The sequence below is a fragment of the Tauraco erythrolophus genome, chromosome 3 (genome assembly GCF_009769465.1).
Source record: "Tauraco erythrolophus isolate bTauEry1 chromosome 3, bTauEry1.pri, whole genome shotgun sequence".
NCBI lineage: Eukaryota > Metazoa > Chordata > Aves > Musophagiformes > Musophagidae > Tauraco > Tauraco erythrolophus.
Window position 1 is genome coordinate 75,493,883 of NC_141467.1, and position 16,910 is coordinate 75,510,792.

Consider the following 16,910-nt stretch of genomic DNA (forward strand, 5'->3'; position numbering starts at 1 on the left):
CAGCTGGTGTCATATACTGGTGTCAGAGCTGTCTGGAAATGGCTGTGACTGGCACAGGGCAGCTCAATGTCTCCTCCAACACAGGTCACAACTGCCACCCCTGCACCGAAACCCTGCCAGCTATGCCAAATACAGGGAATACAGCAGAGAATTGTTCATTCTTTCTTGCCATTTTATCAGCTGTGTCCCAAATACTATAGGGATGTGGATGTTACAGCAAGAGAAGCAGCAAATCAAGAGTGAGGCACGCCTGAAATTTCCAAGTTCTTGAGAAAACTTTCCCAAAGATGAATAGAGGGAAAGGGGTATAACAGAGTCTTGAGTAGGGAAGAAATTAATACACTCCAAAGTGATCTTTGAATTAACAGCATGTCTCCTCAAGACCTAAACCTACTTTGAAGTTCCTAGCAGAAGGAGCTGTAACCAAAAAAGAAGAGTGTCAGAGTGGAATGCGTGTAGTTTTTGAGAAGCACAGTTTTCTGGAGGCACAACACATATCAGGGTGCCCAAGGAAGCATGATTTAAGGATGTGAAAATCCTTCGGCAATAAAATCATTTGATAAAATAGAGATAAGCTGTTAAAAGCAGAAGAAGTGGAAGTCTGGAAGTATGTGGTTATCATTCCTCTAATTTAAGTCTTCTCTAGTGTCTATTTCTTAAAGCTCCCCAGACAGGAGATTAATCAAACAGTTTCTGATATACTTTGTAATCTCATCACAGTTCCTTTTGTGTCACATATTCCCTTTGCTCAGGCCATCTGCACTGTAATTAAATCCTTTCTTGTTTGAGCAAACATGTCACAAGTAGTTTTTCAGCTTCTATGCATAGAATTTCAAATAATTCTTACTCTTTGCTGTTGCTGAATTGCTCAGGGCATTAGCTATCTTGTAGTAAAATACACTTATCACAAGTGTCATGCCAAAGGCCCCTTCTATCTGCTTTCTAGGAACAAGCTATAAGATGAGTGGGATTTTCTTGTTCTTCACAACTTTTCCAATAAACGTTTAAAGTCTATGTCATAAATTTGGTGCTTTATCATTGCAGTGTAGCCCAAAGGAACCATGTTGTCATCTGGTACTGATTAGAAACTATGTGAATTTATTTAAAGTTATTTGCCCCACAGTTGATGAGAAATTGATTTTCCTTGCCTTACTTCTCATTTGGTTGGCATTATCTCCTCCTCTATTATTTTCCAGTAAGGAAATACTTACTTTAAATTTTCTCTAGTTAATACAGATGGAGGAGGCTGCATGTTAAATACTGATAATTTGAAGAGGTGTATTGTACCTGTGCTTCTTGTGGAGGTGCACGTTAAATTGCCTTGGCTGGTGAAGCCTGTTCAAACATCACTCCATCTCTTGCATTGGGTGGTGCTTTGCCATGAATGCGTGGACACCAGTGCTGTGCAGCTGCCTTTCACCGCATGCAGCGCTCTTGGTGGAAATTAAGGTCTGGCTCAGCACTTCCTGACTGGCCTGAGATCATTTCCCTGACAGAGGTGAGGTGCTTTCCTCTTTTATTCCTCTCTTTTTTTTTTGCTTGGTGATGTTTCTTTCACTATGTATGTGCTCTTCAGGTGGTATACTTTTTATTAACTCTATTAATATATGTTTTATAAATTCATATACATAAACACATAGTTTCCAGCAGAATATGACAGCCAGCAGGAGCAAGAGTAAATTTCCAGGTCAGAGACCCTGCCAAGGTAATTCTATTTGAAGAGACTACATTTAACAATTTTAATTTCTCCCATCATGCTACATTGCAATGTTTTCGGTTCTGGTTTGCTGTCAAATTCAGATCTTATGTCTATGGGAAGGTTAGTTTGACTTATGTTTTTAGCATGCTTTGTTAAGGAGATAATGCCTAATTTTGAATCCATAATTATGTTCATTCTTATCCCACAGTTATAATTACAGACTGTAATGATTCCATATTAGGCTCTTTTCGGTTTTATTCTCTGAAAGCTCTCAGAGGAAGTTCAAACTTGTGGAGATCGATCAATTCCTGGTTTGTCTCTGCCTGTGTATATAGCTGAATAGTTTGTGCCATACAGTGTCGGTCTGCAGAGTCAGAACATCTGCTCCCTTACGAACACAACTGCTTACCTGGGCAGAAGGATACTCTGCCTTTGGTTTCCTGTGCTGACTGTGCTGCATGCTAGGATTGGTTTCGAAGCTGCTATGTTATTCTCTAAGCGAATTTATCTCTGACCTTTGTGCATATGTTAGAATAGGCCTAGGTCTATATTACTTACTACACCAAATAGCCCTTTGCAGAGCAGAATGTTTATTCCCTCCAGAAGTATAATTTCACAATGGCCTAGGAAACCTTAAGTCAGGACGATAACTCATGTACTACGCACACAGTGTTTGTATTAACATCACACATATTTTGTGTAACATAGCAACATAGTAACAATAGAAGTATAATAATAATGACGTTTTCTTATGACTTTATTGTAGGTTTTATCTTTTTAACTTGCAGGGTTTAACTTGGTTGTTTAGTGAATAACATTACAGTGCCTTAATTTCTCCCCATGCCAAGAGAAAGATTAGACACCTATAGCATAGAGGAGGAAGCTGGCCTTGAAAGAACGGGCCATGGAATGCCATGTTGAGTGTGTAATGTATGTACATCTGTTAAGTACTGTGGCTTTGAAGTTTTCTGTGTTAAGAGATCAAAAAAACAGGGATCAAGAAATATAATAGTTTATTTCAGAATAAATCAACTTTACCCTTTCTGAGTTGTAACCTGGAGTTTAATTCTTTCTAGCTTTTTGGTCATGAACACCAAATACTTGAGTTCAACTCCATCTTTATCTACCAACGGACCCCTGAGAAAATGTATTTCATAAATGTATGCTGCTGCCTGAAAAAAAAATATCCATACCACTTTTTGCTGATGTCGGTTATAACCCTTCTTTTTGCAGTACTTGAGAAACTTTCTCCTATCTACCTGGAAATAAAATTCTTGATCTTGCAATAGAGCTTTTACTGACTTTTTGAGCACTGACATTATGATTTATGATTGTATTTACAACTTGTGTTTTGAAAAAATAATTTATTGTCTTGAATAAATTATGGAGAATCTCTAATTCAAATAACCAATTTTCAGAAGGATTATGATAATGCATAGCTATACAAATGTCCCAAAACATGATGACATTGAGGTATAGCTGAGAAAGATTTCAGTGAGATAGAATAATGTAGTTCTAGGCATCATGAAAGAGTGTTTTGGCTGACAATCCCCTTGTGGTAATAATGTTATAGAAACCAGAACCTTCTGTCTGTCCCCATTTCCATGTCTAAGCTCACACATCCTAAATGACTAGGAAACCTAATGTTTCTCTGTAAGAGAAAAAACTATGTTAGTCATCTGCTTCGTATTAACTGTAACTATTCTGATTATGCTCCCTTTATAGTCAATAGAAGTCTTCTCTGAGGAGAGGTTTGAATTACTAAGGTTTCTGCTCTGAATTGTCTGTGAAAGTAGTCTATCCTTCTCCTTTACCTGCACAGAAATGTTATGGAGTTTTAGGAGTGAGCTTAATATTTCTTTACTGATGTTGGTACAAAATGTAGTAGTGTGCTAATGATGCTTGATAGGAACTTGGATTTGGAGATTAAAAGTAGGACTGATTCCTATACAGGAAAAATTGATTTATTAGACTGAGTAATAGAAATGAGAACAAATCTAATGCTACATAATGCAGATGTTCACTTAGAAACAAATTGTAAAAACTTCTTTGTAAATGACGGGATCATCAATTGGAGATGACAAAAAGGATAAATATCCAAGTGTTTTAGTCAACAACAGGTGCCTACGAGCCAATACGGTAATCTGGCTATGAAAAAACACTGGTGCAAATATAACCCTAGAATGCAACTGACACATTGTCAGAGAAGGAAGCATTAATATTGGTATAAGCAATGGTGAAAGTTATTCTGACCAGCTACACCGAAAGGTGAATTCACATAGTAAACTGCATAAAGTCTCTAAAAATGATCAAGCTCCTGCGAACTTGGCTTTGAAAAGGACAGCAAAACAGATTGAAAAGCAATAGGATCATTGTTTATAATTCAAATTTTGGTGAAGAACCATGTACAGAAAAGAGGTATTTGAGCTGAGGAACAATGTTTTACTAAGAATAAATGTGATGAGAAACATCACAAATTAGTATGAGTTAAACGTCTGAAGAAAGTTTAAAGGCTTTAAAGCCTGGGATTCTAGACAGCCTTCTAACATGGGTCAGCAGCAGGTGAAACAAGTGTGACAGACTTAAAGGTTATATTAGCTAAGATCATGAAAAATATTGTAGATAGTGATTCCCAAGAATGTAAGAGAATGGACACAGCATGACAAGAAATCCCTTTCAGCAAACAAACGTGAAATATATAAAAAGGTTTGGAAAATGAATGGGTGACTGGTATAGGTACCACTGAGCCCACTACTATCAAAAATCTAAACAGCCGAAGTGCTCAGAAAGTGAGTTTCCAAGATAAATATAGTATCTTACAGTCTTGAAACAAACTGTTGACATGTTAGATCTCATGGAATTTCAAAAAGCTCTTGATTAAATTTTAATTTTCATTAGCAGTCTTGAAACAAGTATCTTTCTCTGCCTCACAATCTCTTCTTTTAAGAGGGAAAGTGTTTGAGAGCTATCCATCTTTAGTGAGCCTGAAGATTATATCTTTTTCTGTTCGCTCCAAGTTTTGAAATACTGACAGTATATTAAGATTTCTTTGCAATAAAAAAGAATAAAATATATTTTTATTTTTATTCTATTTTAGGATTGTGTTATTCTTCACAATGCAATTTGAATATAAACTGATGTTGCTTTTGTCCTACTACCTATTCTCTTGCATATGTCATCCATTGGATTTCATGACTTTCTCTTAGTTCAGAGTCTTTGTACAGAAATTATGCTCATTTTGGCCCTAAGCAAGTGTTCTTCTCAGCTCTTGTGAGACCCCACCTAGAATACTGTGTTCAGCTCTGGAGTCTCCAACACAAGAAGGACATGGAGCTGCTGGAGCGAGTCCAGAGGAGGGCAACAGAGATGATCCGAGGGCTGGAGCACCTCTCCTATGAAGATAGCCTGAGAGAGATGGGGCTGTTCAGCCTGGAGAAGAGAAGGCTCCGGGGTGATCTTGTAGCAGCTTTCCAGTACCTAAAGGGGGCCTACAGGAAAGCTGGAGAGAGACTTTTTGAAAGGGTGTGTAGTGATAGGACAAGGGGCAATGTCTTTAAACTGAAAGAAGGGAGATTTAGATTAGATATAAGGAAGAAATTCTTCACTCTGAGGCTGGTGAGGCAGTGGAACAGGTTGCCCAGAGAAGTTGTGGATGCCCCATCCCTGGAAGTGTTCAAGGCCAGGTTAGATGAGGCTTTGAGCAACGTGGTGTAGTGGAGGATTTCTCTGCCCATGGCTGGGGGCTTGAAACTAGATGATCTTTAAGGTCCCTTCCAACCCAAACCATTCTATGATTCTATGATTCTTGAAATAAAATGCAGAGATCATCCATTTCCCAGATCTCATGTTGATCTCTCACACAGCAAAATGGATATAGAAGGGACGATGTTAAGGGAAGCCACTGTCTTTCAGAGTTATCTACTGGCATTGAACTCATAAGAAACTTCTTGATGCAGTGCAGACTGAAATCTAATCATCTAGGCTGCATGACATTCCTCCTGTTTAGTTCAAAGGTTCGTCACAACAGCTTCTTTGACAATCTTCCTAGTTATTCAATCACAACAGGCTGTGAATCCTCTAATCTTCTTTACAGTGCTCTCCAAGGAGAAGTCTGTCTCAATGTTGAACACATGGAACCCTCACTGAGGTACCAGATTAAAATGTGAATAAGATTTTATTTTAATTAGTAATTTTGCGGTATGAACTATGCAAAAGAAAGTAGGATGAATGATGAAAGTATCAATTAACTTTGAAAAATCATCTTTCTTTAATGTCACTGGTCATATGAAGTTGATTAATGGCACTGGATATTTACTGGGATGTCAAAAATAAGGGCAGCATAATTTCTGACACTAATCACTTTATAACAGAAATACAACATTCTAAGAAAGAACTATATGATAACAAGTGAGGCAGTCTTGCCTCACTTATTTCCTTATCTGGTGCCGTTGTGTCATTAGGGCTTTCTTATCTGTAAGCGATTGGATCTGTCTGGGACATTTGTCTCTTATCAGAAATTTTAAAATGTATTTCTTATCATATGCACATAACATCTGTTACATTCAGATATTTAAATGCAAACTCATATTTTATTAATGTAAGCATACAATAATTTATTGCTAAGGAAAAAAATGCCTTAGTTGGGGTATGATCCATTGCTGTACAGAGTTCGTGACCATAGCACAAATCCTTCTTCAAATTCTCTATTCTTCAGTTTTTATTAATACGCAGGGAATTAAAAGCTAAAATGAAAAGACTACAAAATTTCCCATAGTGAACTTGAAAAAAAGTTGCAATAAAATGTCTCAAATTTGAGAAAGTTAATTATCAATAGATGCATTTCTCATCTGTTTTCATACAGATCCTAAAAGAATCACACAAGCATAGGACTGTAGAGAACTTCAAGACATCCTGTAATCCTAGTCCCCACAGATCAGAGCAGGATGAAGTATACCTATGCCATTCCTGACAGACTCTTTTCTAGCCTGTTCTTAAATATGTCTAGTGATGGCTGTTCCATAATCTTCCTTAAGAATTTATTCTAGTGCTTCACTAGCTGCATTGTACGATTTTTTCTCAACATAAATCTCTTCAGGTACAATTTGTCCTATCCACTGTGAACATGGTATTAAATAGTCCCTTCTCTTTTATCTTACTTTTTGGCCATTTGAACATTTGCATTTTATATTACTGTTTGGTTTTTTTTTTGCAAAGGTAAAATATTTGGGTAAAGAATAATAATTGTATGACGACTTAGAATATTAGTTAATTTTATAATGTTCAGTGCAGAGAGGTGTGAGCATTTGAACAACAATCTTTTAGCTGATATATGTTTCCAGAAGCTTTAATTCAACTAGCAAGGGTAAAAATAAAAAAGAAGGAATTGGTGGCACAGATTCAGCTTGCGTGTCAACTGAAGTTGCTCCATTATTGGGAATCCTGGGAGACATTCACACTATATTGAACTTCATGCCATGTACTATTGTTGCCTATGCTGATTATACAAAATTAGCTCGGTGCAACCAACTTGGTTGCAATTCTACATTCGTTAGTACCAAACTGCTATACAACCACTTGTGCAGGAACTCATTTCATGCAGCTTTCCTAGTATCACAAAGAAACTTGGTGAGAGAGAGGAAGAACCTATTTCTCTGAGATGACTTTCAATTACCACTAAGTCCATCCTTTCCCCCTCTGCGGGCTCCTGCCATACTCTTTTTCAAATTCAGCAACAAAGTAGGGAAGTTCCCTGTGGACAATAGATTATCACACATCTCCTCTTGAGTATCATTTATCCAGGGCACTGAATAAGACTGGACTGTGAGACCCCTTGGACTTATCATCTGATCCTCATATTTCTGTCTGTCACTGTTTCCTGTGTTCTTCTCTTGTGCTGCATGAAATGGGATGTTTTAATCTTAAATAGCTAATATTTGGAAAATGACTAAATGACTGGAGACAGGGTATTTTAATAAAAAAATATTGGACAAGATTAATTATAGGCATGAATACTTATACTAGTCATGAAGTAATAATCAGTTTTCCTTTACTAACTGAATATAAGCTTTATGTCTTAGATTTATTTGTCTCTTAGATTTATGAAGACACTGATATATTTGCAATCGTTTGGTGCAACTATATTACACACACTACTGTACTTGTCATAATGCTCATTGCTTGGCTTTTTTCTCTGCAATTGACTCAACAGATAATAGCAGAGATAATATTTTTAATAAATTATTACTTCTTCCTCCACGAAAAAGGCTATCTTTACTTTGAAAAATGTTAGGTCAATGGAAGATTTACACACAATGCTTCTAATTAAAGAAATAAATCAGAGGCAAAGTATGACAAACTATACCCTTGTTTTCTCACATATTCCAAAAAAAGAATTTCTCCCATTTACACAGTCAGAAATATATATATATGTGTATATTATGAATATATAATTTAAAATAATGCAGGGAAAGAAGAAAAAAGCATCATGTCAGTCTGTATAATGACATTCCTGTCCCTTTACTCACTTCATTTAGTTTTCAAGGAAAAACTTCCAAATTCGCTATCTTTTTTTAACTTCAGGCTACCTACTTGATTGTCGTGCAGAGTGAATGGCATTTAAATAGCATGGATAACTGCATCCTGCAGAACGGATAGAATTTAAAGGCTGTAGGAAAATACATCTCAGCAATGATTACAGCAACTTTAATCCATTTTGGTACAGGCAGCACACCATCACCTTTCTATTTAATTTGCAGGTTCTCAATTTAGCCATTGCAGAAATTCAAATCCAAGCACTAAAAGTGACAAGCTCTGAAAGAAAGTCCTAAGCAGAAGGAATGTATGTGCTGAGAAAAGTATTTAAATTTTTTAATACATTAATGTCTTTTCAGTCAGGCTTAAGAAATGTACTGGATGAGTTCCATCTGTTTACAGTTTCAAGTACTTCAGTGATTAGTTGGAAACAACTAAGGAAAGGTATTAGTCTCTTTATAAAAAATGCTTGTAACTATGTTTAAACTGGGATTTTTCAGAAGTGCCCAGAATTGTCCTTGCCTATCTCAAGTCAATTGGAGTTTAATGCCATGAGTGTCATCTTTTTGGGTCCCTGGTGCTCCTACAGTAATCAAGGATTTCTGGAGAAGACGCTGCAGAGAGTTGGTACTGGGTCTGTTTCACCGGGGTGCTGAGATTTTGTTCTTGTGATAGGACATAGTTTTGCTAAGAGATGCATCTGCTTGGTGAATTGATGTGTTGCAACTAGTGGATGGCAAGCACTAATAAGCACGGTAATTTTCTTGGTTGAGGTAATTGAGCTAAATGAAGTGCATTACTCACTAAGAACATGCTACCAGCAGGAGTTCTCTTTATTAACCTGGCTATGCACCACATAGCAAATTACCTCTTAATCTTTGTTTGTTTTGTTATCTTTTTTTGCTATTAGACAAATTAGAAAGGAAAAAAATCTCCTTTATGGGACTGAGAAGGACTGGTGTTGTAGCCTTCTAGGTAATAGGATGTGGCTATGAAAAAAGCAAACTATGAGCACAAAACTCAGTCTTCCTGAACCACCTGCATTCATACGAGAGTTCACAACACTGGAGCTCCCTTTTTTTTGAAAATGCTGAAAGCTGGTTTTCTGCATTTCGCAAAAGCAGAATCAAAAGAGTGCATTTACTGGGTGGGAATGTTAAATGTATTCTGTCTAATTTTTATATTTTATTAAAATTAATTTAGTGTTTTTTATATGAACATGTTTTGTTCATAATACCTAGAGTCTGAAGGTGGCATATCAGATATAATTTTTCGTTCCTCCCTAAACACAACCCAGAATATGTAAGATCTTGAGGTGAAATCTAAAAACATCTGAAGTCCTGGTTACCCACTGTATTTTTTTTTTTATGTACTCTTGGATATGCAGCCTGTGAATATAGATTGTCGTTTTACACAGCATTTTGCAGAGTAGTGTTCATGATCCTTGACTGGGGTTTCAGAGTACTTCCTTAGCATAAATAGTACATTGCAATCACTTTGGTAATCTGGGATGATGAAACTCTTCTAACTTTAGACAGGCTTAAAGGCTTTTACAGGACACAGAGGAGAGAAGAGGTCATTGAAGCTCTTTGTATCCCTCCATTTTCTCTGATCTATGCTCTCAGATGCTTTGTTTACCATTTTCTCATACTTTAAATTTTCTAGGACTTGCTGCAACTTCTTTGTCTCATCCCCTGACGCCAGGCATCCACTACTACTTTCTCCCTACGCATCTGTCTCCCCTCTATTCTTACCTACCAAAACACTTTATACAGTCTTCCCTTCAACAGCTACCACATACCTTCAGTGTAGGGTCATAGAAAGGTCTCACTTTTGCCTCTCCTATGTCACCTCTATGAGCATCTAAATCATGTCTTTCTAATAATTTTTTGTTGTTAGATTTTGGATTCCAGATAGTACTCTCAGAAAGCAATCTCGATACATTTTAAAGGCTGCAATGATGTCTTGTGCTAGTTCCTTGTTAATAAGACCCACTGTCTTCTATTAGAGTGCAAATTAGGTCCTAAGTGTTGTTCTGCTTTCTCATTTTTTGCTATGAAGAGATAGTGTAGTCTTAGCCCTCCCTCCCAGAGATTATTATTGCTCAGCAAATAGCTATTCATGGAAATTGCCTATCATTCTGTTACATTATCATTAAAGGTGGAGGGGAGAAACAATATATTGGCAGACAGGGCCGACTTGTGTGCAATCCTGTCTAAGCCATTAGGAAACAGACATTAAAAGTTTCAGCCACTTGGCTGTAATTCAGCACCTTGGTACACCAGACGTTCCTGTGTGTATCCTCTTTCAGACGTTTTGTTCAGGTGGCTGAGACCAGTGCTGTGTCTCTTTACTGTGTATTAATGTCCATTGCTGTGTCCTGCTATATTTTAAAAATGAGGAAGTGCTGAAAGGGAAAGCCAGAAATATATATATATATATTTTTTTTTTTTCTTGTGGACAAACAATTTCTATTGGCATTTTCAGGAGTAAATGCAGTCTTTGTCAAAGCTGTTGTTCACTTAGTAAGATAAAAATATAATTTATTCTTTCAGATGAAGTTCAAAACCCTATTTTCCTATTAATACATAATAGAGGCTGTGCTGCACCGTGAGAAAAAAGCTACTCTAATGAAGCTGAACTAGAAGAAGGACACAGCTAGTGCACAATCTTGCAAACTGTCATACATATAAGAAGTCTACTGATTTCAGATAAGTTAATTACATTAGTATAATTGTTGATAAAGCAATATGAACAATCTTGCCTCAGTCTTCACTGGCAAGTGCTCTAGCCACACTGCCAAAATCGCAGAAGGCAAAGGCAGGGAGTGAGAGAATGAAGAACTGCCCACTGTAGGAGAAGATCAGGTTTGAGACCATCTAAGGAACCTGAAGGTGGACAAGTCCATGGGACCCAATGAGATGCATCCGTGAGTCCTGAGGGAACTGGCAGATGAAACTGCTAAATCATTATCCATCATATTTCAGAAATTGTGGCAATCCGGTGAAGTTCCTACCGACTGGAAAAGGGGAAACGTAACCTCCATTTTTAAAAAATGGGAAAAAAGAAAGACCCAGGGAACTACAGGCCAGTCAGTCTCACCTCTCTTCTCAGCAAGGTCATGGAACATATCATCCTGGAAACTATACTAAGGCACATGGTAAAAAAGGTGATTGGTGACAGCCAGCATGGCTTCCTTAAGGGAAAATCATGCCTGACAAATTTGGTGGTCTTCTATGAGAGGAGGCTGAGGGGAGACCTGATTACAGCCTACAAATACTTGAGAAAAGATGGTGGGGAGGTAGGGGAAGGGCTATTTACATTAGTGACGGGTGATAGAACAAGAGGAAATGGGTATAAGCTTAGTCAGGGGAGATTCAGGTTGGATGTTAGGAAGCATTTCTTCTCTGAAAGGGTTGTCAGCCACTGGAATAGGCTGCCCAGGGAGGTGGTTGAGTCCCCATCCCTGGATGTGTTTAAGAATAGAGTGGATGATCTACTTAGTGATATGGTTTAATGGGGATTAGGGATAGTTGGACTCGATGATCTCTAAGGTCTTTTCCAACCTAGAAATCTATGAATCTATGAATCTATGAATCTATGAGTTACAACATTGGTGGACAAGGGAAGAGCAACTGAAATTATCTACCTGGACTTGTCCAAAGCATTTGAAACTGTCCCACACGACATCCTTGTCTCTAAATTGGAGAGACTTGGATTTGATGGATGGATCACTCGGTGGATAAGGAATTGGCTGGATGGTTGCACTCAAAGAGTTGCAGTCAATGGCTGGTTGTCCAAGTGGAGGCCAGTGACGAGTGGTGTTCCTCAGGGGTCAGTAGTGGGGCCAGGGCTATTTAACATCTTTGTTAGTGACATGGACAGTGGGATCGAGTGCACCCTCAGCAAGTTTGCAGATGACACCAAGTTGCATGGTGCTGTGGACACGATGGAGGGAAGGGATGCCATCCAGAGGGACCTTGACAGGCTGGAGAAGTGGGCCTGTGATAACCTCATGAAGTTCAAGATGGCCAAGTGCAAGGTCCTGCACGTAGGTTGGGGCAATCCCAAGATCTGTGTCATTAATAAAGATATTAAATAATATTGCTCCTAATAGAGACCCCCGAAGGACACCACTTGTTATTGATCTCCATTTGGACATTATCCAAATGTAGATTAAACAGTGACAGGGAAAACTCCTGGACAATGGGACTCTCAGTTGACCATCCTGTTGAGTTGTACAAGCAGTCCTTGATATGATTTTGACTAGTCAAACTAGCACTATTTCCAATATTCCCAGGTACGTGAATACCCATAAATTAGCATTGAGCTAAGATAATTCACAACCGACACTTTTTCAGGAGGTATTTTGTATTGTCCTAGTTGGCCTCGGTGCTAGGCAGTAATTTGCGCATGTTTCATTTACTGCTATTTTTGTAGGCTACATGCATCTATTTGACTCGAATTCTCCTTAGGCATACACATTTACGTAGCTTTTCTCATGTGATAAAGGCAGTTATTTCCTTAAAAATATTCTAGTGTACAAATTTGAACACATAGACTCAATGAGGTTGTGACCTTGATCAAGAACAGTGTCTGAATAGACTCCCATGAATCTTCAGGGGCAATGACTTAAATTCTCTCGAAGGCACATTTCTGAAATGATTCTCTCTCCAGCTCTGAAAGCCACATAATAGAGCTGTTTAGTTTAGTTTCATACCAACGCAATGACATAAGCACCAGGCCTTCCAAGCTCTACTGCAGAATTTAGCGGGTAACTGTTTTGACAGTAGCATTTACCAAAGATTTACTGTATTTTTAGAAGCTGTTGCTCAAATTAGACTGACTAGATATAACTGGATGCACACAAGACAGTGAGTCAGAACAGCTCCAAGAAAAGAATATTTAACCTGAACATTTTTGATTTTCTTTTAACAGACAGATTTTGTCTTCTACTAGTAAGCAACATACCCCTGTGTTTCATAAGCATATTGTAATTATATTAACCATGTTTTCAAGATTTACCAGTGGAATTGTAAGGGTCTAATAACATATCCTACAATGACAGAATGGGAGATGCTTTATCTAAGTTTTAGTTGTCGACCTACTGATTCACATTCAAGTTACCAAGTTATTTATAACATTTCCAGTCATTCTAGTCAGAGTTATTTTTGATTACATATATTATTTTATAAAGGTGTATGCATCAGTATTTTGCTTGATTATTCCTTGTCCCTGCAGTACAAAGTCTGTCCTGGTGAAGGAGAGGAACTAGATGATCTTCTCTATAAATTAAATAGTTCCATGACAGGGAATGACTTTTGCTTTGTGTCATCAGGGTAATCAAAATAATAGAAAGCAAAAGAAAGCAAGAGGAGTTTCTATGCCGAGTGTATCTATGATTTTCCACTCAAAGGGATCTCAACAGGCTGGTGGGACAGACTGCCAGGAACTTCATGAAGCTTAGCAAAGGCAAATGCAAGTTTCCATACCTGGAATGGCATAACCCCATGCGAGATTAAAGGCTTAGATTTAAAGATTTAAACGTCCCTTCCAACCCCAACGATTCTATGAGTCTATGATTCTATGAATCTATGATTCTATGATTCTATGAATCTGTGCCCCTGTAATGTAGACTATTCTAAGATTATTGTTTTCTATACTTCATATTTCTATTTTAGCAAAACAAACATTCATCTAAGCTTTTTTCAAAGGTTGAATGACCCTAGATTTTCTGTTGAAGGAACATTACTGTTTAATTTATTTGTCTCTTCGCAGTAAGAGACAGTCCTAATCCTCTGGTTGCAGAGACGAATGCTTATTTAATGGTATAACTCAGCAAAAATATGTGCAGGGTAAAAAGCTTTTAAGTTAGAATGATGTGACAAACATTCCAGCTACTCAGGGCAACATGCTGGGACTTACTCCTTTGCTAAGGTAGAGTAATAGTAACTGAGCAGCAACATTGTTCAAATTAGTATATAAGTGTAGTTGAGCAAATCCTTTTCCTCATTCCTGCAATTTAAGATGATGTACATAACGAATTATCAAAAGCACATACTAAATGAATACCTGATATATATGGTTGCCTTAGAATGGAAATAAAGCTCTTCAAATCGTTACAGGACAGGAGGGACTTTAAAAGAACTGAAATATGGCACACAGAAATGTTAAGTCAGAAAGTCAGGAAAAAAGCCTCAAATTTTTAAATTGAATTTACTCACTTAGCATCTTCTTTTCCATCATTGATCTGAGGCTGTTCCTGTTGAATTGTCTTAGCTGGTTCAGTTGATTTTTCAGTTTTTGAAGGCTCAGGTGCTTTTGCTGGTACTGTATCTAAAAAAAAAGATTTTAATTTTTAAATACTGATTTTAAAGAATTATGATAATATTTTTTGAGGAAACACAGCTTGGCTGCCATTATTTCTGCAGTGGACAAGCACTACACAACACTGATTTTGTGACCTGACCTTTGAATAATTTCCTGCATAAATCTGTTTCAGTGCCAGCTGTACAGAATATGTTTATGATAAGCTTAGAATCATAACTTTTAGAATACGTAACTTATTCGTGCTTTTTAAACTAGATGATCGGGCTCGATGATCTCTAAGGTCTTTTCCAACCTAGAAATCTAGATGCATCTGTAATCAGCTCAACAATGGTCGATACAGAGCTCTTCTATATTTATAAGCGACAAGAACTCATGTAGTATGATAGAATTTTAGTGTGTGCTTATTTTAAACAATATGTAGAGGACAGATAGACAGATCTGTCCAGAAATGCCTTATGAAATACAGGAAGAAAAATGAAGAGTAGCTTTTTTGCTTATGCATAGCAAATGCTAATGACATTATTTATATGCCACTGTTTGAATTGCATTAAACCTCTTGTTATTTCAGCTGCCATGACAGTCCTGTTTGTTGCTTGGTAAATAATGATTGAAATACATCATTAAGAATGTGAGCATGTAGAACTTTGGCTAGTCTATTTCTTAGTTTTTATTGCAAGTAACCCTTTAAAAGGAGTTTAAGTGGGAAGTTTGTAGAGTTTGAAACAAACTCTATGCAAATGGTATAGTATCTTGCCATTTAAGTGGCCTTATGTAAATAATTTTTACTATTAGTCCTATATCTTTATTTTACATTTTCATGGTGAAAAATAATTTGAAAGCTGTCATCAGTCTCACAGTTTGCATGAGGGAGGAACAACCTCAACCTTCATAAATACTTTAAGTAATATGATTATGGAGGAAAAAGCTTGGCAGCAAAACATCATAGCAAATAAATCAGGAGCCTGTTGTGTGTGTTGTATTTTAAATTCAATACAGCTCAAAGAAAATCAAACCTTGAGTATTTTGGATAGATAGTGTAAGATTAGTTTTCTGACAGTTAATCTCCATATTTAGAGAGTTGTTATTCATTTCAGAGGGATAAAGGCTGCTCAGCTGGAAGGTGGTTCCTTGAAATGGCATTGAAACAAAACTTAGTGAAGGACAGTGGGTCAGTTTGTTTATAGCACTTGACCAACCAAACTACCTTCTCACCACCATTTATTCAGATTTGGGCTAATATTTTCTTCCAGTCATCTATAAAGAGGAGATATAATGTGTCTTGAGCTGAGTTTCAGACTTTTACCAGATGGACAATCGATTACAGGACCAGTGGGGCATTTCTAGTATTTTTTCTTAGTATTGAGGTTAAGAAGCAAGAATGTCCTGTGTGAGCGCTGCTGCTCTTAGAGGAATTCATTTCTTAAACAGGATTAAAGAAAGGACCTAGACAGAGGTATCTGTGGATGCCAGAAATACTCAAGCCAGAGTCAGACAAAGAGCTGAAGAGAAGGATTAGAAATCCATGTTTCCCGATGTGCTGGTCAACTGAGTTTTGACTTAGCAAGTTTAGGGCTTAGTTTTCAAATATTGTCTTGGGGAAATGTAGCACTACTGAGCATGAAGATAGTGTCTGTAGGATTTGTATTACTTATCACCTGTAAGCTGGGAATATTTTTGTGAGGAATTCCATTTAAAACTCTGATATTCAATTGGATTTATGGCTTAAATTGATATCTTGCCCACTTAATGGAAATGCAGATTATTGTCTCCTTTCTGTAGCAGTTAGTGTTGCAGTACTATCTTGAGGAAAAGTCTGTTGAAAACATAACACTAGGGAATGTTTCATCTTACCTGAAGGATTTGCCATGGAATTTTCAAAATACAGAATAGCACACATTCAGGGAAGTGAGGACTCCAAAGAGGACTTTACTGTTTGTGTTGCCAAGGAGGTTCAAGAAAGGATGAAAAGGTTTCTTACTGTTTGATTAAACAGTAATCAAAATTACTGTTCAAACAGGTTCAAAATTATTTTCTGTGAGTTCCAGTCAAAAAGACTTTTTTTTTAGGAGGAGGAATTTTAAAATGGGTTCAGTCTCCTAGCACAGTGAATACATTCTCATAGTGAACTAAAATTTATTTCTCCTAGGAATTTCATAGACATCCTCTGTAAGAAAACCACAGAGCAACTGCAGTTACAGAAAATAAGGAGGTTTTGAACCTATTTATAACTGACTAATTTGTGAGTCTTGCTACTGGACCTTAACCTGTTAAAATTCTATTTGACCCTTTCCCCAGGGGATGTCTACAAATGATGCTACTGACTCTATGCTTTCCTTGGCACACAATTCTC

At 37.3% G+C, this 16,910-nt stretch overlaps 1 protein-coding gene across 1 annotated transcript in view; it reads right to left on the reverse strand.

Moving 5' to 3' along the window:
- The window catches only part of CNGB3 (cyclic nucleotide gated channel subunit beta 3), a 57,265-nt gene extending 40,838 nt beyond the window's left edge, over positions 1–16,427 (reverse strand). Inside the window, exons 1-2 of the mRNA XM_086609325.1 lie at positions 16,412–16,427; positions 14,455–14,566 (exon numbers count right to left, since the gene is read on the reverse strand). Coding sequence (XP_086465451.1) covers positions 14,455–14,566; positions 16,412–16,427 — 128 coding nt within the window. The remainder of the gene's footprint in view (positions 1–14,454; positions 14,567–16,411) is intronic.
- Positions 16,428–16,910: the final 483 nt, after the last annotated feature.